The 22,065-nt window shown below is 37.8% G+C and overlaps 2 protein-coding genes across 2 annotated transcripts; one reads left to right on the top strand and one right to left on the bottom strand.

Moving 5' to 3' along the window:
• Window positions 1-134: 134 nt before the first annotated feature.
• Window positions 135-14,390, bottom strand: zdhhc3b (zinc finger DHHC-type palmitoyltransferase 3b). The gene is made up of 7 exons (XM_062435676.1): window positions 14,036-14,390; window positions 7,772-8,103; window positions 6,569-6,693; window positions 5,409-5,505; window positions 4,732-4,813; window positions 4,141-4,271; window positions 135-2,790 (listed from the first exon to the last, which is right to left on the bottom strand). Exons 2-7 carry the CDS (start codon window positions 8,072-8,074, stop codon window positions 2,632-2,634), a joined length of 897 nt encoding a protein of 298 aa, XP_062291660.1. The 5' UTR covers window positions 8,075-8,103; window positions 14,036-14,390; the 3' UTR covers window positions 135-2,631.
• Window positions 14,391-15,997: 1,607 nt separating this feature from the next.
• Window positions 15,998-21,693, top strand: exosc7 (exosome component 7). The gene is made up of 8 exons (XM_062436194.1): window positions 15,998-16,082; window positions 16,221-16,322; window positions 17,489-17,583; window positions 18,110-18,275; window positions 19,550-19,620; window positions 19,909-20,032; window positions 20,121-20,276; window positions 21,558-21,693. Exons 1-8 carry the CDS (start codon window positions 16,026-16,028, stop codon window positions 21,660-21,662), a joined length of 876 nt encoding a protein of 291 aa, XP_062292178.1. The 5' UTR covers window positions 15,998-16,025; the 3' UTR covers window positions 21,663-21,693.
• Window positions 21,694-22,065: the final 372 nt, after the last annotated feature.

Consider the following 22,065-nt stretch of genomic DNA (forward strand, 5'->3'; position numbering starts at 1 on the left):
TTATGGCAAAATCTGTTGAGATTCTTTCTGCAACAAGGACTAAATATGTTTATTATAAGTTGTTTTTATCAATACAAATATTTTACATTTTATTTTTCTCATCCCAGAATTAAAAATGTGTCCAAATTTCTCACAAACATTATCTACAAAAATACAAAATAAACTGTGAAACTGAGTAAATAAAAATTGCATAAAATGTTGTATCACATACGTACTGTTTTATTTCATCCCCCTTTGAACAAATACAACAATAAAAAAAAAGAAACATTTTGTGGTACGATTAGTTTTCATACCAGAAAACACAGAACATATCGAATGTATTCAAGAAAGAAGAAGAAAGCTGGTGTAGTCTGTAAACTGGATAGCAACCTTTGCATGTCAACGGTAACATCTGTAACATTTTTTACTTTTTTTTTTTTGTTAAAAACTCCAGTGATTTTAAAACTATTCAAAAAATGTCTGTTGGCTCTCGACGAAGCTCTACTCTTGAAACTCAAAACTTTATTGCCTCCCTTTTTGTAAAGCACTCAATTTGGCAACGTACATTCAAATAATTCCTCTAATCGTCTTCAAAAGCACGTGTTTAACTACAGTAAGGCTTTTCAACACATTTGAGAAAAAGGCATTTTTAGGGTTAAATGCTTTGAAGTGGCCAATTTTCTACCTGCATCAAAATCTTATTAACCAAAGTCAAATGTGCTGTTAGTCGACACAAAGAAAACCTTTTTCTCCACTCACTTTTCACACTGGGTGGCCTTGTATTAGCCGCAGCTGTGACAATTAAAATGTGCCTGTTTAGCGTGGTCTTTCAGGCTTCGGTGAACATTTCCCATTGGCCTAAATCTTCATCCACATTTGATCCTGTAAGGCTTATTCTCCCTGTTAGGCTCATAACTACAATCTATGACTAACTGGATTATCTACAGGCAAATTCCATCAATTTAGAGCGAGTGAATTACACTTAAGGTCAGTGCACTCAGAGAGCAACGTGTATTGCTTTATTCCCTGACTTTCCATCTGAGCTGATGACCGAGATGGAAATGGTTATTGTAAGCAGAGAGGTCGGATAGATTTACCTCACACACACACACACAAAAAAGGTGGACACTGGATAAACTGCCTGGTCGATTCTTAAACTCAAGTGTTACTTTTCAATATTGTAAAAGCTGTTCTGCCTCTTGGAATAGAAACAAGTGTTAAAATGTGTGATTTTAAAGTTGTAATCCTTAAAAATCCCTTTTTTATATTATTTATAGTCTGGTTTGATTCAGCAGTAGCCGATCAGCGTGTTGAGATAAATACTTAAAAAGTAGAGTCCACCAATCCTGCGCTAGATTCAGATTGTCTTCCTGTGCCTGATGGATTCACAGCGTCGTGTAAATCACTGATAACAGCCTAATGGTTTACTGTTCACTCTCCTAACCCTGTGAGAGATAGTGTGTAGTCACTGCTAGTGCAAACCCGCCATTTCCGACTGCTGCTGCTGTTGCTATGGTGAAGCACAGGAAACACAATTTAACCACATTTGTTTGTCAAAAAATGTGTGTGTACAAAATAAAACAAAAGCCATTTTCAAGCTTTTTTTTTTTAGGAAGCAGATCTGTTTTAAAATATTGCAGAGTTATGGAAGAAGGAGCAGCAGCCACAGTGAGCTCCTAGAAAGGTGCCCAAAAAAACCAAGTGTCATTAAATCAACCATGAATTAAGTCTTAAGGATTATAACTTTAACTGTCCACTATTAGATTATTGCTCCTACAGCCTTTTAATGTCCTTTACAGTGACTCCACTCTGGTCGGAGCAGAGACTTGGCTAGTGGCCATTTTAGACAACAGAGTAACTTGATCGAACTGTCTTTATATGGAGTTTGTTATAACTCTATCTTGTGCTGCCAAGTTGGTGGAGTTTACTGCAGACAAAAGAAATCCACTTATCGGGCATCAAAGACGGATAAAACAAACTCTCTTCACACAGTGTTTAAACATGTGTGATCCCATTTCACCCTGACTGTCACATTAAGGCAAAATGACTAGCAGATGCCACTAATGCACTGTTCTAAGGCAAATCATCCACAGCATTCAGCAACAACAAAAAGACACTATTGCAACGACAAAAAAAAAAGAAGAAAAATACAGCAAATGAAGCAGTGACAGCATCATTAAAGGAAGACGTAACCTGGGGAGCATCTCGGCACCCGGACTGCGCCGCTTTCCAGATTGAGTTCACATTGTTTAGTCTTGGAAATGATCTGACATACTGCAGGAGATTTTTGTCTTAAGAAGCCAGAGCTCAGTCTCTGTTGTTTTGCCAACTCTTAAGTGCTTCGTGTCAAGTTGTCGCTGCTTGGTTTGTGATTTTGTTTTTTTTGTAGAGATACACTTCACTAATCTCAGTCAGCACCAAGAAGAGGGGGAAACCATAAAATGGGAAAGGTGACGATGTTTTAAAAAATAAACGTGTTTCAATAGTTTACAGTTAACAGAACACCCTGAAATATCAATTATTCATAAACGAAAGAAGAAGTGGTTAAGAGGAGTTCATGCTCGTCAAGGTCCAGCCAATAGGAGGACCAGACCAGGATCGATCAGTCAGTGTGTCCAAAGCAGCAGAGCTCAGCTGCGTCTTCTGCTTTTTTTACACTATGTACTGGTAAATATCTGCCTTGCCGTGGTCGGGTACTGCAAAAGGGCTCAGCCAGGCTATAGAGAACGGATGTCCAAACACCACCTTCAAATTCATCCATCTCGACTTTTTGGCCCATCTTCTCTCCTCCTTTTTCAGCTGCTCGATACCCTGCGAGGATGAGATATAACAGACATGAGAAACACATGAGTCTCCACTTCTGACTGCATTTTTGTGAACATACAGAAAATAACCACTAAAAAGGGATTAAAAATGAAGCATATCTTGCATTCTTTTCTTTTTCTCCGAGAGGCTTTAATTGGATGACTCACTCTCTGCTTTTCCTGATGTCTTTGAACATCATACAAACACATAAAGGTGTACTAACAGGGCAGATAACTGACTGAAATAGATGATCTTTTTAGTGAATATTACTCCTATATTGCACACAGTGAGTCATCCTCGTGGGTGGTTTGAGCGAACGCATAATGAAAAAAATTCACTAATCTCAACCTACCTGAAGGCTGTAAGTGAATTACCTGCTCCTACTTACATGTGTGCTCTGAGGTAGTGAACAACTGACTGCACCAATTTAGAACTGTTAACCTTCGTCACTATAACTTATTCTAGGAAGTCAGAACCGCTATACAAACCAAAGACTGGTTTTGCTCCTTGTATCATTATAAACAGATGGTTTTTAAGTGTTTCTGGGGCATTTTTGTGCTTTTTTAGAGAGCAAACAGAAGAGAGAGATGGAGAAAGTTATGCAACAAATGTCCCTGGACAGAGATAAACTGGGAACATTGTGATTTATGGTTTGTGCCACCACCACCACACCCCACAATTGATGTTGTTTTTCTACAGTAATGGTCCAGACCTTTTTGCATAATGACAAAAACAACATTTTGTTCATTTCATCTTGCAGCAGACTCCTTAAGAACAATGAGTCCGATAGTATCTAAACCTTTAGGCAATAGACTCTTACAGAGACTGAATACACTTAATGCAAGATGCTTTAGACAAAAGCATCTTTCAAATGCAAATGTAATAAAAATAAACTTATCCTCCAATTTGGTTATCTTTAAATGTCTGCTGGACCATATGGATTGCTTTTAAAATTGTATTCTTTGCTTATAAGTTGGCAACATGTTCATTCAGTCAGTCAGTCACAAATAGTTCAGAAAAATGTTACTGCATCGCTTTGGGAGAGACCTTAAAAAAGCCTGACTTCTTTTTCAGGGAGGAATGTCATTATCAAGGTTGAAGGAACCTTGCAGCACACTGTAGGGAAGGTGAAAGTCATTCAGCACAACTTCCAAGCAACAGCGTGTTTTACTTACAAGAATAGCTTACAGCAGGATAGAAAATTGCTATCATGAAAGCTTGGATGCTGATCTTTATACTATCTATCTGCTTTAACCCAAAAATCTGACCTACATGTATCATACAGGTGCAAAAGCAATTTGTTCGAGGTGTACAGAAGCATGAGACGGTGGTTACATCACCGCCTCTCTGACTTACCGTCTCATCGGTGCAGATGGAGTGGACCTGGGTCCCGAACATGACTGCTGTAAAGATCAGGAAGAGAAGACCCTCGAAGCACAGGAGGATGAGGAGGATGACGGTTGCTGGTGGAGAGAAGTTACTGCACTCTGAGGGAGGAGGGCAAAACAAATGTCAAGTCAGATATAGTGATATATATCAAGTCAAGGCAAAATAACAGGTTTGTTATGTAAACTTATACCGCAGCTTGGGGAATATCCACGGTCAGCTGTTACATGATGGAGATATGCAGGTAAACACTAATACAAAGCAAACTGAGGTAAATTCTGGTTATAACTAGAAAGAATATCTACAGAAATCAGCCCTGTTCTGATGATCAAGTGCTGGTGCTTCCCCATTCACAGACTCTGGTGTCACTATAATTCAAAATAATAGTGAACAGCCAGTATATTTTAAATCAGGTGCTGGTCAGTCAGAGCAACATTAAGGTGGAGATCAAAATCATCCACTGCACACTGAAATGACTTTACTGTGACTTTATTAGGAGCAACTCATTTTGCCTGCAGCTTCTTCAGGTTCTCTCAGCAAGATAATAAGAATAATACGTACTTGTCCAGTCCTCCTCGAAGCAGAAGACAAAGTGGAAGGCCACCATGGCCAGCGAATGGAAGGATATTAGTGCAATGTACATCTGAAGAAACAAACATAGATTTAATGTTTACAACATACTATTTACTCATAATAATAGTAATCATATAACAAGATTATAATGAAAGTAAAAACATACAAATCCTAAATCCTTTAATTTCATTGCTGGTGTGCAACGATACTGTATATTTTGGGGCCAATGCTGGTACCAGTATTAGGAAGTAAAAAGTTGGGATATCGATATATCGGCCGATACTCTAATATATACAGAATAAATATATAAACACACATTTTTTGCACTTGCAAGGTAATAATGTAGTATGTAATGGAGGCATGATATCACACTTACTAAACTTAAATTTAGAAAAGGGATGAAGTATACATAATATATTGCTTATATATCTTTAAAAAAAATATTGACAGCATATCTCACACATATCAGACAGCATAAAAACAGATACTGCAAATAACGGCCAATAATATAGGTTGACTTATATATCAGTCAGGCTCTAATAGAGATATTCACTGTTTAAGAGGCAAGTACAGATATTAGGTAGTAGATCAATAGCGAATGTGTGAATGAGTATTTTGAGGCGAATGATGACAGCATGTTTGTGTAGTTGTGGTTGAAGACTCACTGTGAACAACACAAAGTACTTCTGGTTGTTTTCTCCAACACAGTTGTTCACCCAGGGACAGTGGTGGTCCATCTTCTTGATGCAACGTTTGCACACACTAAAAATGAGGGTTTTAAATAAGAAAATATTATGGGTAAACTGTGACCTTTAAGAGAAGATTTCACACACAAAAGACACATGCACACATACTGTCAGTCCACCTTTAGCTCTGTAATTCCCTCAAAAAATGACACTGACAGACGTGACAGATTGTAACAGTCTGCATATCTGAACTGCTCTCAATCATGGTGGATGGAGTGTGTCTGTTTGTGAGGTGTTGAGAGTGTGTGTTGGGTTATTTATCTGACACAACTGCAGCCGGCTGACAAGCCAAGTAACACCTGACGACTCATAATTCATCTTCTGCCAAAGAAGAAAGTCACACTCACTCTATCGGTGTGCTTTGTTTGTGTGTACTACGAAATCTATATTTAAAAAGCTGTCATCCAGTGTGTAGTACATTACTCTTATGCGTCATAAGAGCAAAGTCTAACATCTGAACCACCACCAAAGGATGACTCATATAGTACAATAATATTCAGCAAAAGAGGGAGCGTTGATTTCATTCAGATCGACACCAATTTTTGCTTTTGAGACGGAGTGACTCACTGGCTTTACAATTAAATTACTCTGCAGTGTTTTTGCCCTTTTCATGCCTCGAGATCCCAAGGAAACCACACAGCTAACCCTGAGGGAACTCCCTATTATTGAGCTGTAAAGTCTACAGGGAAGTGTTACAAAGCTGCTCTAAAACCAAACAGGAACCCACACAGGAGAACAAACACAGGTGAGGTGAGGAGCCCCAGCGGGACGGTTACATCAAGACTTTCCTCTGTAAGGTGCAGACTTCAGCAGAGCACTACAGCCACCCAAATACATCTTAAAAGTTGCAGTGCTTGCAATGAAAACTGGTAATTTCCCCCTACAATATGCACACACACACACACACACACACACACACACACACACACACACACACACACACACACACACACACACACACACACACACACACACACACACACACACACACACACACACACACACACACACACACACACACACACACACACACACACACACACACACACACACACACACACACACACACAGTGCTTTACCTGCAGTGGTGAGCCCTGTCAGGCTTGATGCTGCAGCACTTTGGACACTTGTACACCACCTGTCCGGGTTTGAGCTGCAGGCTTTCGATGAATTCTTTGGTTGCGTTCCCTTTAGGCACGGCTCCCTGGAGAGCGAGGAGGATAAAGGTGTGTTTAGTTGTATGGTTTCAGATGTTTTCCAATGCTTCCTTTACATCGATTTAGCTTCGGGGGATCTTTATAGACAGAATTTCACCCTTACTTCAAGAAGCATGTAAACACAGCTAAAAATGTATCATCTGGCTTTAACGCTCAGTCTGCTGAACCAAAAAAATAGCACCAGCCACGCTACCAAATGCTGGTAAAATATGCAAGTGGCAGGTAGATTTGCTTCACTCATCAGCCAAGAAGACAATGGTAATCTATTTAGTGGCTAGTAAAAATTAAACATTCACAAACCATTTGGCTCGTGGGCAAAAGTTCATTTTAAACCCTGAAATGACCATGATTATTACAACCCAAACATCTGTACGTTGTTTTATAGTATTGTGTGATAAGTGCACACACTTTATCTAATAGTGAAATTAGTCCAGGAACAAATTTGGGTTTAGTGCTCTCACCTCCTACTTATTTCTACTGTATCTTTCTTATTTATAGACAGTTTATATGAAGTCGTAGTACAACAGAAAATGATTTAATTATTGATTCATCTGGCAATTGGTTTTGGGATTTAGCGATTAGTCAATAGAGAACAATAAAAAACACTCACAAAAATATTCACTTAACTTTCAAATAAAACAAAGAGAAGCAGCAAATCCACACATTTGAGCGGCTAGAACCAGACAATATTCAGTATTTTGTCTTTAAAACTAAATTATTTTAATTTTTGAATACTCTGCCAGTTATTTTCATGATTAGTCTATTGTCAAGGTCTATAAAAAGTCACAAAATATTGAAAAATGTCCATCACAACTTCTCAAAGCCCAAACTGACTTATTCAAATTGCTTGTTTTGTCCAACCAACAGTCCAAACCCCAAAGCAACTTTTCACATTTGAGAAGCTGGAATAAGTGAATTTTTTTGAATTTGTGCTAAGAAAATGGCCTGGTTTTTCTCCTAGGAAGTAATCATAATCTTCTGTAAAACACTAAGAGGAAGTGGTTCACTGATTAGCCGACAAACACCCAAACTAATAATCAGAGACTGATTGTGTGACTGACTAACCGGGTCTGTGCACATCGCCTTGGCGTGAGAGGCGAGGGCGAGGAAGGCCAGGCCGTTGAAGATGACCCCGTTGAAGAGGCTGTAGAACACGTTCTTGGCGGGCAGCAGCATGACGAACACTACCACGAACTCGGCGTAGAAGACCAGGAACCAGGTGATGATGCCGCACACGATGCCGCAGCCGTCGCGGATGAACCACATGGTGTCGGAGCCTGTGCGGGGCGGGGGAGGGGCGCAGTGTTCGGGCCTCAGGTAGCCAGCTTGCCGCTCGATGTCCCTGGTGCGGTGCGCCGGGCTCTTCATCCTACAACACCTGTGGCTCCAACCTCATACTGGGAGGAGTGATGGGGAGACAGATGGAGAGAGGGAGGGGGAGCGGAGAGATGGGAAGAAAATGAAAGAAGAAGAGGAATTAGAGAATTAGAAGAGAGAGTTGGAGTTGCATAAAAGTCAAAGATGAAAGGAATGATCTGGGCTGCAACTAATGATTATTTTATTTTATCAATAAAATTACTAATTGACATCCTTAAATGTTTAGTTTTTCAGATTTATTATCATATTAAAGGAGGAAAACCGCTAATCTTCACATCTGAGAGAAGCTAGAACTATTGAATATTTGTATTGGTGCATATTGAAAATTAGTCAGTACTCAAAACTGATTACATTCCTGTTAATTGACTAGATTAATTCATTAATTACCTCATTGTTTCAGCCCTATATAAGTGTCCTGTCTACATTACTGAAATATCAAAGTGTAGCATTCCTGTCCCACGACAATTAAGAGTCGGTGTAAACAGACTGATGAGTGCAAGACATCCTCGAGGAATATAAAGACAGGAGGCAATATGACACGGTGAAACTGCAAATGAGGTTCAGGGCAAATACTCAGGAGGAGGAATTAACTGACGGAGGAGCAAACACTGACTGGTCTAATCTCCACAGGCCAAACAATCCACCCAGATTCCTCTCACAACAAATACAGGATGCCGTTGTTGGATTTAGAGACTGTAATTCGCCACATTTTGACCTTAAAAAGAACAAAACAAAAACAATCCTTCAACCCCAAACATCCTACACGGTTGTCCTGGCTGCACTGGGATTGTGAAAGTGTGTCAAGCTCTTGTTTCTAGACCAGGCTTATGGTCTGACTGAGCGTAGGCAAAGATGATGTGACTTCAAAGGGGTCAAAAAGTGAGAAAAACAAAAAGAGTCCTCATTATTACATCCAATGTATTCCTTGGAGATGGCTACAGTCCTGCACCCGTCTCCCCCACTAAAACCTGAGCTTATAGTGAGTTAAATCAAACTGCTTGGCCATTCCTGAGGATTCAATCTATCCATTAGGCTTAAACTGAGCGATGGCCAAATCTCACTTTTATGTCCGTATTAATTAGGGCTTGGCCAGTGATCCTGGCAGTTAAGCCTGCTTCTCTAGAGATAGAAATTTAATCAGAATGAAACCGATACAGCGTTCCTGCAGCACGTTTGGGGGGAAATTAATCAAAGTCATCGCTGGATTGAACAAAAAACATCTCAGGGTCAATTACAGCCTCTAATCTTTTTTTTCTGTACAGCATCACCGCTACCTGGCCTCCAACTCTACATCTACATCCACATCTGTATATGAACCTGCTGAAGACATCCACCCTCCAACCATACACCTCTCAATCAGAGCATCCCTCTTTCATTCATCTCAGCCAGTCACATTAAATTCAGCTGATTAAGACAAATGCTTTTTGGTTTTCATGGTGTGATTTCCCATGTGTTGGACTTTGTTTCATTAAAACAGAATCCAAATAAAAGCGTGTTTACACAGAACTGCCTTCTGGTTGGTCGGCTGTCTCGTCTGTTGGGTCCACTACTGTGGCCCAGAGTGAAATATATCCACAACCATTAAACGGATTACCATGAAACTTTGTGCAAACATTCATGATCACCAGAGAGGATCAATCCTAATGACTTTTCCTCTAGAGCCACCAGCAGTCTGCTAATGAATTGATTTTCATCTAGCACCATCATCAGGTCAAATCATGTGCTCAATATTTTATTTTATGATCAGATTTTCTTCTTTGTGTTTAGTGCCAATTAGAAATGTTTAACATGCTAAAACACTAAACTAAGAATAAACTGGTGAACATCATACCTGCCAAAACCTCACCTGTTAGCATAATGTAAGCTTGTTAGCAATGTAGCAGCATGCCTAAGTACGGCCTCACAGACCTGCAAGCACTGCTGCAGATTCTTTGTATTGTTTAGTATTTTGGTGGAGGTATTCTTTGGTTCAGGTAAGATCTTGATTGTGCAACACTGTAGGAAACTCAGTTATGGTGTGGTTTTTAATTTGCATGGACTTAAAATAGAACAGAATACAGTGCAAATAAAGGGGAATTGTGCAGGGCTGCCATTCTCTTAAATCCACCTCATTTTATTTTACAACAGGAAAAACAAATATTGAAAAAATGGGGATGATAAAACTCAGACAAACCCTGCTGAGACTTGCTAACTTACTAATAAGCATTACAGAATAGGTCTAAAAATGTACAGATGATGTTAAATCACATGTATAACCCAGGTTTAGATACCACTCTCAGACTAATATCATGTAAGTAAAGCCATGAGTTGAAATTTCTACCCGAGACCGCAAATATCTCAGCAATCCTGCTTTCACACCAAGTGAGAGACTGGGGACACTTCCTGGCTCGAGTGCAATTTTAAAAACCACAGTTTGACCATCTCAATCCCTGCTGCAGAGCCACTCGACCCTTTTCACCGGGCCTGTCATCACAGCAGCAGGAGTCGGCTGCAGTGGGAGGTCATGCAGGAGGTCTGGTCTGCGGCTATCAGTTTCACTACAGGTCAGGGATTACTCTGCCATCTGTGTTGGCTCCAGTAGTGGAAAAACCTGCACTTATAAACAATTCTGAGGTGCTTAAACTTGACTTGGGTATTTTCTATTTTATACTTTGATTCCACTATATCTGACAGTTACAGTATAATTAGTAGATAGTGTGTAGATATCTGGCAGCCAATACATTACAAGAAATTGTAGGACAGAAATGTTAAAGATGTTATTTTTCACCACTAAAACGTTCCACTCTGTAAAAAATGTTGATAGCAAAATCAAATATATTTATTATGTGTGTTTATATATTTTTTTATATTAAATATTGGCCAATTATTATCAGAATGTTTAAACTCAAATATTGATATTGGTATTGGCCTCAAACACCCAGTAATGGTCGGACTGTAAATTTGGGTTAGGGTTAGGGTTAGGGTAGATTAAAACTTCCAAACAGTATATAAAGCAGTTCAAAGTAGCTCCACTTACACCAGCTATGATATTAACATGCTGCTTACATGTTAAAACATCAGTAATAATAACCAAATGATGAATTAACACTCTGAAAAGTGACAATAATTCATTTGTTTTAGCCAATTATGCCTATTTATATCCTGTATCGCAGTTAAAAATAGTAGTTAAAATCTCGAGGGGATCCCTACCAGACTAAATGTTATCATAAATGGGCTTATCAAGGCTATTTGATTGACTACAATAACACAAAATATTTAAAAAAACAAGTTTACTTCAAGATCTTGGAAAAGACGATAGCCTGACTGCTGGCAACTGCTCATGTGATTGTTTACCAGCAAAACTATGTGATATATCTGATGCGGCTGGTGGGAGTTGCCCATTTCCAGTAAAACTTGTTTCAGTGTGGGGGAGACAGGATGCATTACACAGGCTGGGTAATAATAACTGTAATGTGGAGTTCTGCTTTTATGATTCACTCCATTAGAAAACAAAGAGATTTAGGATTCCCCCCTAAAACACACCAGAAGATTGCTGGAAATGCAGATGACTGAACGAGATAGGAACCTGCGGCGATTAAGAAACGAAAAGACCTGAAGTGAAACTAACCGGAGTTCATTAACAACTGTCCACACTATCAATGCTTTCTTTTGTAGGAAACTGGAGAATGAGTCTACAGATTTCTCTCAGTGAATGGCTGATTTTACAATGACTGGATTGTAACAGAAACACTTAACAGAACAGCTCTCCTACTTTCATTGTGTAAAGTCAAAGAAAACAACAATCAGAGCGGCTGTGCTCTTTTCTTGAGTTTCTTACTGTAAATACAGCGTTCATGACGTCTCCATGGTATTGTAATGTTAGATACAGTATGTGAGCTACCTCAAAATGTATACACGCCATAGTAAGATATTCAGTAAATGATTTATGGGTATTTTTGACACCCTGCTGCTAAACTTGACAGGACTGAGTGATGGTGGCAGTGGAGCTAATGTGGGAAAGCTGGATGAGAAGCATGTGGGGGGAACATGTGATGCAGAGATGAGAGGCAGATACATTTGCCCTCCTGCTGAGATAAACAGTTAATTAACACTCTAATCTAATTTTTCCTTTTGTGATAACATGCAAAACAGAGTTTGTGGACTAAAACATGTCAGCCTGTCCAATTACGTCACCCTGCGTTGGTGTATTACAATAAATTCAGCAAAACATTATTTCACTTGAGCCGAAAGACGTAATGATTACAGCTGCAATGATTGGTCGATTCATGATTTAGTTGCTAATTATTACATTCATCACCACATATTTTGATAATAGATTCATTGTTTGTCCAAATCCTCAGAGTTCAGCTTCTAAAAATGACAATATTTTCTGGTTTCTTTAGTCCTCTATGACAGTAAAGTCTTTATCTTTGGGTTGTGAACCATTGCGGACAAAACAGGATATTTGAAGACGTCACCTTCGGTTCTGGGAAACAATTACTAACATTTTTCACCATTTTCTGACATTTCTGGAGGAAACAACTCAATTTAGTAATCAAAGTAATTAACAGATTAAATCAATAATGAAAATGTTAGTCACAGCCTTAATAACTATAATAAATTCTTAGCGATTAGTGTAGGGCTGTAACTCTTATTGATCGTTTAATCAATGAAATGTCAAAACAATGTTTAAAAAATGCAACATGATTTCTGAGAGGCCACATGTCATCTTCAAACTGCTTATTTTGACTGTCTAACTGTCTAAAACCTAAATATATTCAATTTACTATCATTCAGGACAAAGAAAAGCAGCGGTTACTCACATTTAAGAAGCTGGAACCTGTGAATATTTGGCATTTATGCTCGAACTTATCTGTTTGTTTTTATTGTGGTTAAATAATGTGTGTTTTTGATTGTGTGCATGTATTGTGGGTTGACATACAGCATATACTTAGGAAACCGTTTGCTGATTCTTTTTTTGTGCCCGCATTATGACTCACCTAGCTATTAGACAAACCACAAAGAAAAACTAGAAACTTATCTATACGCCCTTTTTTTCAGCTAAGTTGGTAGAAATATACACTGAAACATGCAGGACAACTTAACAGGCCCAAACTATTACATTTAAAACTTTGTGCACATTTATCCTGCTGAAGTGCTCTTGAGCAAACCTCCCTATATTACCAGTTTCAGGCAGCTTGCTCTGTGGCTGAATGACCTCCCTTATGATGGGTAAGCATCAGGGCTCGACCAATACTGGATTTTTGGGGCCGATACTGATACCGATATTAGGGAGTAAAACAATTCCCATAGCGATACCCTGGTTGATAATCTTATACAGAATATATACATAAAATGCATAGATTTTTGGGCATTTTTTTGTGGTTATCAAACACTTGTGACAAAGCAGGCTGTGATATTTTACAGTTTAACTATGAACTTTGTATTATAAAATGAGATTAGTGCACTGAAACTAAAGTAAGTAAACTTCACTGGGAGTTTAATAATTACAAATACCTATAAATAATAAAACACAACAACAACCAAATGCATGTACGTATATTAAACTTGAATTAAAGAAAAAGGATCAAATATGCATACAATTTTGCCAATATAACTTAAAAAATGTACTGGTGTATATCGGACAACATACCGATATATCTGTGATAGGCAAATATCTGCTGATTGATATATCGATCTAGCTCTAAGAAGCATACATGGAGTTTTCTTGTGATAATCAATACAGTAAATTACACTTATTAGGTTATTATAGGGTGATGACTTTGATTTTTCTAATGCAAGAGTCAGTGCCCATAAACCCAAACCAGGAAGCAACTCAGATGGCTGAAACAGGACTGCAGGATATCCAGTAGTTGGTGGGGACACATAAAAAAGCAACACCATGCATCTTAATGTTACACTATACATTGCTAAAATAGTAGCTTGCTCCTTAAAAAAAACCCAAAAACATACCTCGCACTCCTTTAAGGCTTGTCGTCAAAAAGTTTCCTGTAGTTTCGACCCTGTTGGAAGTGAAAACACACCAAACTGAGCCTGACTTATCTCTCCACCTCCTCCTTCTTCTCCTCCTGCTCCACCGACGCTTCGTCTCTTTTTAATCCCAGCTAAGGTGAAGGATCTGCGGGCAGCTGTTCTCCTGCAGCTCGGTGTCTCAGCTCGGCTCCTGCTTTCACCTCCACCGACACCGAGGTTGTTTAAATTCACTGGTTCATATGCTAAATAAACTACAGCAAAAAGATTGAAGCCCACAGCAGAAGCAGCAGGCCCTTCTACTTCCTCCTCTGTGTCAGATTTCCAGCTCTGCAGGCCAAAGTGTGACAACAAAACGCAGAGCCAACCAGGAAGTCCGACTCTCCCTCCCTCTCTCTCTCTCTATCCATCCATGCTCTCGCGCCCTGTCTGCGTGGATCTCTACAGCCCTCAGTTAAGACTCGCAGGCAGCACTTTCACCCTCATTTTAATTCAAGGTTCACATACAACCCAACAGACTAGTAAAACCAATGCATAACAACCTACAAATAATATAATATATATATATATATATACTGTAATATAACTTTACTAGAATAAACTAGAGCCTGACCGATATATTGGTCAGGCGATATCGGTCTGTCACAGATATATCAGTATCGACAAATATGTTGTCCGATATGCACCGATATATATTTTAAGTTATATAGGAAACATTTTATGTTTGATAAAATTTCTCTTGATTTTTTAACTCCCTAATATCAGTATCGGCATCGGCCCCAAACATCCAGTATCGGTCAGGCTCTAGAGTGCAGTCTCAACAATGTTATGTCTCAGTTTTTTCAGATTATTTTGCACAGAAGCTGCTGATTGATGTTTAATATATTAATGGTTTAAATATGATCACAATATGAATTCATTGCAACAGAAACATTTGAATTACTTTTCTGCAATTTGTATACCTTGCAAAATTGTCCAGTAGGCTGGATTGGTTGGCCGGTTCTCGCATTGACAAAACCTGTTCAACTATCTCACAGCCAAATGGTGTTAATTAGTGTTGCAAATTGCAGGTTTAAGCAGCTCTCTAACCTAATTATCCATTCATTACAACAAATGTTAGTTACAGTTGCTACTTTCAAGCTCATGTGCATCAACAACAGCCTGAGAGTCAAAGTTTAGGGCTATAAAACACATGAAACCATGCACTGCACTGAAACTGCATCAGGTCTGGTATCAATTATCAGTTAAACCCTCAATCTTTTAAATGCAAAATATATACATATAATATCTGCCCCTGGGTTTGTGATGGAGATGGGTATCCTGGTGCATTTTTAACATAAACAACGCCCCCCTGTTTCACTTTAGTAGATGTTATATGCAGATTAGATATGTTTTTTTTTTAATGTAGAAATGTATCTTAGAATAACTAGATAAGATATAGTATAATACATCTATGGTAGAAACATGAGAGTTTAGGATAAAATAATAATTCTATTTCACTATAAATTAAGCAACATGTGTGAAAATTATGTATCAAGCACAAAAATGATGTCTTAAAGTTGCTTTTAAAAAGCAAAACAATGTGTTTTAGATATCTTTTGAACATAAAATATATGATCATAATAATAATAATAATAATAATAATAATAATAATAATAATAACAAATCTTTATAGAGCATTTTTAATACAATGGCTGCAGCACAAAATGTTCTACAGAGAAAAAGAAAAATATAATACATTAAAACAGCAGATAAACAAATAAAAATAATAAAATTAGACAGAATATAATTGTTCACAGTGTGTTTGTTTGTGGGACTGTCTGCACCGGTTGGGCGGTGTTTAACCTCTCGGGATACATCGGGACGTCCCGGTGAGTAAACCGGATGAACTAAAGCTCTTCATCCGTCGTGATTTGATGACGTAGAAATTAGAGCGACGCAAACACGCTGCACCTCTGATAAACTTCACATTATGGCGACAGTACAAGTTAGTGAGGCTGAGAAAGTGTATATTTTACACGGTATAAGGGTAAGTTTTAACCTGCATTCATCAGCCTTTGATTTCTAATAGTAAAATGTAATCTTACGTGCTGTACATGCAGAAAGAAAGGTGCATTACACTTCCTTCCTGAGCCTGTGTTGACATGTTTTGTTTTTATATCATCAGGATGATCTGAGAGTGGATGGGAGAGGCTGTGAGGACTACAGACACACGGAGATAGAGACTGATGTGGTGTCCAACACAGACGGATCAGCTAAAGTCACACTGGTAACATTAAACTACAGTCTTCATTAGAGGAGTTCTTCATTTGTCTTATACTGTGTCTAAAAGCAACACAAAGCTGCTTATATGTGCATCCTCAGTCTATTATCATCCTGTACACACTTAACATAATATACTGGAGCAGTGATGGAAGAAGTACTCAGATACTTTACTGATGTAAAAATACTCCATTAATAGTCCTGCATGAAAAATCCTACAGAAGTAGCAAAATGAAGTATTATGAGCTTGATATAGTTGAAGTATTACTGAAGTAAAAATGTAGCAAAATGTACTATAAGTATTAAAATAAAAGTTTCGTCCCTCTGACTGATATATTATTATATATGACATCATTAGATTATTAGTTTTTTTCTGAATGCTTAAACACTATCAGTGATTCTTGAAGCTCTATCTTTGAAACTATTAACATCTGCAGCCAATGCATGATCCACGTGTGTCAGTCAGACTAAATTCACGTTCTCTGCTTTACACTCAATTTGCAATTTAATAACAGACTTCTGACAAAACTGTAAATATTGGTCTCTACATGCTACACACTATTTTGCCAGTTGCGTTTCCACATCGACAAAAATCAGTTGACTTACAAAACAGAGCTTGAAGTCTTATTGTCAGACCTAAAAAGTAATTCAAATATTTTGTATTTTATTTTTGATAGTTTAAGTTCAGAATACACATCCATACTTTACACATTAAGATACCTGTGTGTATGTGTTTACTACATGTATCACAAACTGCTGACCTGCAAAGCAAAAACCACAAATGTCCTTCATGTATACTATCAGTGTGTAGTTGGTTCGTCATGTGCTTATTCAAATGATGGTTGATGTGACTGTATTGATGCAAAAACACACATTTTTAAACAAGTTTGAAAGAGTTTTGCAAGAATAGTTTGCTTTTGCAAGAGATGTATAATGTTTTGATGGTTTGTAGTAAGGTTTTGTGGTTAGTGTGTAGAGTCTTGTAAAATAGCCTATAGTTTCAAAGATGGTGCTTAGACAATCAGAAAAAAACTGTAATACTGAAATATCAATGTTATGCTTGAGTACAGTACGGGTTAATTTACTCAGTTACTTTCCACCACTGCACTGTATAATTTCTCAGGATCGATTGGATGATTGATCGACTCGTATTTCCTGTTTTGTCTCTTTCAGGGACACACAGCTGTTCTGGTTGGGATTAAGGCTGACCTCGGAAAACCGAAGCCCATGTTACCTAAAGAGGGTTATCTGGAGTTTTTCGTTGATTGGTATGTATTAGTGATTGATGGGTGGTCAATGTGATGATACAGAGACATTATATACTTATACAATAAATACCTGTCTACCATCAGAGTGCAATGGTGGATTTTATATGATTTTGTGATGTGATGAAGTACTTTTAATTGTCATCTTTTTAATTTGCTAGATTAAATTATATCTCATAACATATCAATAATGTGATATAAAGTTTCATACTGTGATTGAGGATTTTACTAATATTTTCAGCATGCATTACACTACACCAGTAATCAATAGTGTTTTGATACATACCCTGCCACTAGGGGGAGGTAGTGTTGTATCATCTGTTTTTTCTGAGCTGCATTCCTAACAGATCTCAGTGATTATGGACTTACCATTTAGATATTTATATGCAGTAAATGTGTGTGGAGAGAGGCAGCAGGGTCAGCCAGTATCAGAGCTCTCCCTGCTTTACTTTCTCTCAACTCTTTCCCATTGACTCAAATAAGAATGAAACACACTTTTATTGTCTTCTTCTCTCCTTTCCTTCACTAGTTCTGCCAATGCGACCCCTGAATTTGAGGGGCGAGGAGGCGAGGAGCTCGGCACGGAGCTGAGTAACACTCTCTACAAAGTCTTTAACAACAAACACAGTGTGGACTTAAAGAGCCTCTGTATCAGTCCTGGAGAACACTGCTGGGTGCTTTATGTGGACGTTCTGGTGAGTGATCGTGTGTTTCAGCTGGAAGACTCAGGTCAAAAAGACGTGAACTAAAATGTGTGATTAGAATTAGTAACAATACGTTTTTAGCCATGCTAGGAATGGAAATGTTGGTGATTTCCACTTCATCCCAGACTGAAATATCTCAATAACTGTTTGATGGATTACCATTAAATTTTGTAGAGACATTCATGGTTCCCAGATGATGAATCCTACTGATTTTGGTTATGCCCTGACTTTTTCTTTAGTGCCACCTTGAGGTAGACCTTTGTGGTTTTGAGTGAAATGTCTCAATAATTAATGGATAGATCGCCATGAAGACTGGTAGACACACTCATGTCCCCCTCAGTATGATTTATAATAACTTTGGTAATCCTTTCTCTTTTTACCTAGGTCATCATCTGGTTAAAATGTGTCCCAATAATTGTGTTTTATGATAAAATACCTGCCAAAGTAATGACACTCAGGAGTGGAAAATAAGATGTTAATTATTCTTTTTATTTACTTTGATGTTACTAAGCATCTCATTTGCACCTAAGTAAACATTTCCACAAATAATTTTAAAAATATTTTGTATATTTTGGATTTTATGAGTATCTTCACCAGGATACGTTGCCCCTATTAAGGTATATCAAATGTATAGATGTATGTATCTCCTGGTGTACCTGGAGTACCTGTTTAAGTGTTAACACCTGGCTACTGTACTTACATTTTTTAAAGTATATATGTTAATGTACAGATTATCACCGAGCACTTTATTAGGAATACCTGTGCAATCTAATTCAATCCAATACAACAGCTCTTCCATAAATTCTACATAAACTCATACATTTTCAGTTTTTATTGACATTGTGAGAAAGGTGATAATCCTGCATTATACTGAATAGTGTTCCTAATATTTTGTCCACCTCATTAACCTACACAAGGGGGACAAAATATGAGGAACACCTTTCAATATAATGCACTCCAATACAGCACCAGCAAATATGATCTCAATAAAACATAAAGTAGTAAAGTAAAGTCTATGAATGTCAACAAAAACTGAAAATAAGGCAGATCTGTTATATTGGATTTCATTAGACTGTACTGTAGGGGGCGGATTCAAAGATCTGGACCCAGGCAACTAATAAAGTGTTCAGTGAGTGTGAACGCTGTTGAATAAATCATGTAGAGGAGGTCAGTTTCTCCTTGGGCAAAGTGTATCAGATTCAGAGGATATGAAGGAATATGAAGGTCAGTGTAGTCGTGAATCTCACACTGATTTGTTTCCACAGCTCCTACAATGTGATGGAAACCTGTATGATGCCATCTCAATAGCTATCAAGGCAGCTCTCTTCAGCACTAAGTAAGTACCAGATCTTACTGATATTTGTTTAGGTATTTATTATTTTATTGTTAAATCCTACGATTGTTTAAACACCCGAAAAATTGACTCATTTAATGTGGAAAAACTTTGATGAAAATAGTGAATAGTCTTTCCTCCTCTTAATATAATTTTCTTGTATATTTTTGTTTAGTTTTGTAACGTTTAGTTATTTATTTATGTATTTGTGTTATTTGTGTTTATGTATGAGCTATTAGATACATGAATTTCTCCTATGGGGATGAATAAAGTATATCTATCTATTGACAGAATTCCTAAAGTGCACATATCAGCTGACGAAGAAGGAGCGAAGGAGATCGAGCTGTCAGATGACCCGTATGATTGTATGAGGCTCAACGTAGAAAACGTTCCCTGCATAGTGACGCTGTGCAAGGTAAGCTCACTCACTGATACCTTTTTTATTTTAATCACACAAACAGTGAATCATTTCCTCTGACATCAGCTGTTTTTTTACTCTGCAGGTAGGCCACCGGCACGTGGTGGACGCGACTCTGCAGGAGAAGGCGTGCTCCGTGGCGAGCCTCATCATCTCCGTCACACAGAAGGGCACGGTCACCTGCATGAGGAAGGTGGGCGGAGGCAGCCTCGACCCAGAGAGCATCTTTGAAATGACAGAGGTGAGTCAAGTCCTCCTACACAGCCATCTGGTCTCCTCTGGACTCAGCTGGCCTATTAGCATTAGCATAATGTGATTTAAATTAGTTAATATGGTTAAAAGAACTGTTAATTGACCCTGAGCTATAACCAGGTTATTATTTCATCTGGATGTAGCTGCTGCTGCTAAATTTCTACATTTAATAGAAGATATAAAACAATATTAGAAGTTTATTTGAATATACTGCTGTTAACCTTGTATATATGTTGTACTGTCCATATATGTTGTGTACATATTAAAGGTGTAATTTCATCTTTGAAGTGTGAATTGCAGCAATAATTCAACATTTTGAAGGAATTTGCTCATTAGCTCTCTAGTAAAGAGTTAGATGATAAGATTGATGCTGCTCTCATGTCTGTATGTTCAGTATGAAGCTACAGGAAGCAGCCAGTTAGCTTAGCTCAAAGACTGGAAGGAAACAAGTTGAAGCATCTAGCCTGCCTACCAGCTGCTCTGAAGTTCACAAGTTAGTGTGTAAAAGTGTAATAGAGACAATTTGTGGTGTTACTGTCATGTATTGGAATAATTCTTGGTTGGGATCAGCACCCAGAAAACTGCTAATTGATGTATTTACACTTCAGTTTTTGTACGGTTTAAACAAACTAGATATAACGTGTTCATTAGTTAATTTAAGAGAACCTAGTAGGCATATTTTGTTAACTTTAGACAGTCAGGGTTTCCTCCTGTTCCCAGTCTTTCTGCTAAGCTAAGCTAACCAGCTGACGATTTATGCAGTATTTAATGTAAAAATATAAACATGGTATTGATATTATCATCTAACTCAAACAGAAAGAGAATATAAGTATACTACTAAATGTCAAACAACTCCGTTAATCTGCCCTTTAGGTATTAAGTGGTATCACAAATTCCATACACAGTACCAGTCAAAAGTTTGGACACACTTTCTCAGTGATGTGAATGGGACTGTATGTTAAAAATATTTTTCTTCTGTAATAATCTATACATTTTTTATAATTTCCTGTAAAGTTTCAACATATTTGCACTGATTCTTGGGCATATACATAAATGTTCAAATATAGATTACAACCAACTGCAACTGTATCAATAAAACACCTGAATCTAATCCCTTCTCTAAGTCCTGCCCCATTATTCAAGGAAATGTGGAAAAATATGATATGACGTTATTAAAAATCCTTTCAATGTGTATATGGGGTTTTATATAAGATAATGTATTTAAAGCTGTAAAGGTGATAAAGTAATTAAAATACTTTGTTATCTACAGGCAGGTAAACGTGTTGGGAAAGCCCTTCATGCTCCGCTCATGGATCTGCTGCAGCAGGAGGAACGTTTGGGAACAAAACGACAGAAAGTGGGCTTCCTCGGTTAGCTTCAAGTATCTACAGTCTCTGTGTGCATGTATACATAATTTTCTAATAAAACTTAATTTGTATAACATGCTTGTCTTTATTATTTGCTGAAGTTAAGATACGGTTTTATATGTTGATGGTCTTCTAATTAATACTCAAACATGATCTGATTTGACCAAAATCAGTGAATCTGATGGTAACAGTTTAGAGTGTGATTTTGAATTGAATCACAAACCATATTGATATTGATCAATGGTCTGCTGCAACTTAAGATGATCGTCATTATCAGGTATCAGTTCATCTTCTGATTGTTTTCTTGATTGATTAATTGTTTGGTCTTTCCTCACATTGGGATATTTATATTGCTTGTTTTTTCTGACTTTTCATAAAATCGATAGGCCAATATCGGCTGATAATATTTAC

Source organism: Scomber scombrus, chromosome 16 (assembly GCF_963691925.1).
Source record: "Scomber scombrus chromosome 16, fScoSco1.1, whole genome shotgun sequence".
NCBI classification, from domain to species: Eukaryota; Metazoa; Chordata; class Actinopteri; order Scombriformes; family Scombridae; genus Scomber; species Scomber scombrus.

What these genes read in the sequence shown, in the direction of transcription:
- exosc7 (XM_062436194.1), top strand. Translation starts at nt 16,026, where the DNA reads ATGGCGACAGTACAAGTTAGTGAGGCTGAGAAAGTGTATATTTTACAC. An exon ending in ATATTTTACACGGTATAAGG is followed by an intron (nt 16,083 to 16,220) that starts GTAAGTTTTAAC and finishes TTATATCATCAG; the next exon opens with GATGATCTGAGAGTGGATGG. An exon ending in GATCAGCTAAAGTCACACTG is followed by an intron (nt 16,323 to 17,488) that starts GTAACATTAAAC and finishes TGTCTCTTTCAG; the next exon opens with GGACACACAGCTGTTCTGGT.
- zdhhc3b (XM_062435676.1), bottom strand. Translation starts at nt 8,074, where the DNA reads ATGAAGAGCCCGGCGCACCGCACCAGGGACATCGAGCGGCAAGCTGGC. An exon ending in AGGCGATGTGCACAGACCCG is followed by an intron (nt 6,694 to 7,771) that starts GTTAGTCAGTCA and finishes CTCGCTCTCCAG; the next exon opens with GGAGCCGTGCCTAAAGGGAA. An exon ending in GACAGGGCTCACCACTGCAG is followed by an intron (nt 5,506 to 6,568) that starts GTAAAGCACTGT and finishes CCTCATTTTTAG; the next exon opens with TGTGTGCAAACGTTGCATCA.